General features: G+C 44.4%; 1 protein-coding gene across 1 annotated transcript in view; it reads left to right on the top strand.

Annotated features, from left to right (window-relative positions):
- The first annotated feature begins 1,609 nt into the window (after nucleotides 1-1,609).
- The window catches only part of dennd2b (DENN domain containing 2B), a 3,400-nt gene continuing 3,271 nt past the window's right edge, over nucleotides 1,610-1,738 (top strand). The window contains exon 1 of the mRNA XM_037695578.1: nucleotides 1,610-1,650. Within this exon, the coding sequence (XP_037551506.1) occupies nucleotides 1,615-1,650 (36 nt within the window). The 5' untranslated portion in view covers nucleotides 1,610-1,614. The remainder of the gene's footprint in view (nucleotides 1,651-1,738) is intronic.

The following is a 1,738-nucleotide window of genomic DNA, read 5'->3' as shown; positions in this document are numbered from 1 at the left end:
TTGGTCAAATATACAAAGATTTGTCGTAATTTAACACTTCATAGAACAAAATGACAACTCCGTCATTTACAAAAGTCACTTTTAAAAAACAGAACTTATGCTGAAAACACAAACCCTGTTCAAAATCAAAATCTCTGCAGAACTAGTGTCTAAAATTACAACTTTAATAAACATTTAGTCCAGTTCATGACAAAGGTCATCTCAGGGCACTGTACAAAAACATTTACACGATGAAATACCAGTTGGTAAAAGTTGTGATTGTTCGCGTTGGTGCAGTCTCCCATCCTGCGCAGCACGTCGGCGACAGTGGGAAGGAACAACTCCCTTTTCTCAGGAGGAAACCTCCGTCTGACCCGAGCTCGGGACGTGCAGCCGCCTGCCTCGACCGGCCGCGGTCAGAGAGGACAGGAAAGGGACGGAGTAACACGGAAGGGCTGGTCCTGGGGTCATTTCTCTAGGAAGAAAAAGAAAACGTGTTACAAAACTGGGCTGTGGAGCAGAGGTAGGGCTTGGAACTGGACAGTCACAGGTTCAACTCCCCATCGTTGCCCACTTGTTGTGGTGTCCCTGAGCATGACACCTGTTCTCTAACTGCTCCCAGGCTGCTTACGTAGCTGCCCACTGCTCCACCGGGGTGTATCTGATGGGTCAAATGCAGAGAGCACATTGTGGAAACAGCAGTCCCTCGTTTATCACTGGGATCTGTACCCTGAAGCCCCGCGAGAAGTGAAAAACTGCCAAGTAGGAATAGTAGTACAAGTAGTAAGTACTAGTTTATTTGTGTATATATATATATATATAAACACATATATATATGTGTGTGTTTTAAACCCTTCCCACACGCCTGCAATATTCTAAACATTGTTTCTAAACTCTAAACCTCTAAAAGACACAGGATGTCATGACTTCAGCTCTCGCCTCCTCTGCTCTCAAACACCTGCAAGCGCTCTTGGCCACGCCCACTTCCACCCTCAGAGAACAGCTGATCAGCTGCAGCATGAAGTTTATCCTGCAGGATGGGCTGCACAAAGGTGCAGCAGGCGCTAAATAACTTAAATCAATTTATTTTAAATACAATTTCATGCATATCGTGCGGCTCATCCATCAATCAGCCAACTGTGAGTCATGTCCAATCTTATTTTGAAAAACCGTGATAAACGAACCGCCAAGCAGCGAGGGAGGGACTACTGTACAATGTATTATTAAAATGTACACACACAAAAAAAGAGTTGCTGAGAATATCCAGTTCATGCTAGTTGACATGGGTGACCTGTGCCTTTTTTCACGTCACATTAAACGTTTTATTATCAGAAACTCCGTTTTTAATGACCGGCCTGGTCCTTGAAGGAATGCACATCAGCTGCCTCCTTTAACTCCAGTGCCCGTCTTGTTGAGAGTTGATGCTTCACAGCCGTTTACCAGCGTCAGCTGTTTGTGCTTCCTGTAGCTGAAGGACGCTTGAAGTCATCACTAAAGAACAAAGAGAATTCTTTAATACACGCATCTTTTATTTTCTATTTTGTACTTTGCTTCATTTCGTAGCATTTTCTCTTTTGGTGTTAGAGAGGAGCTGAAACAGATTTCTAATCCAGTCTTTCCCTCAAACAGGCTTTGATGGTGGACCTTGGAACGGACCGCTTCATTCGACAGGTAGGTCCACACGTTGAACAAACTAAAAGCTGAAGTGAAGCAGCTGAAGTGAAGCAGCTGAAGTGAAGCAGCTGAAGTGAAGCAGCTG

The sequence above is a fragment of the Nematolebias whitei genome, chromosome 2, assembly GCF_014905685.2.
Source record: "Nematolebias whitei isolate Nwh7 chromosome 2, NemWhi1, whole genome shotgun sequence".
NCBI classification, from domain to species: domain Eukaryota; kingdom Metazoa; phylum Chordata; class Actinopteri; order Cyprinodontiformes; family Rivulidae; genus Nematolebias; species Nematolebias whitei.
This window is presented reverse-complemented; position numbering and strand designations above follow the sequence as displayed.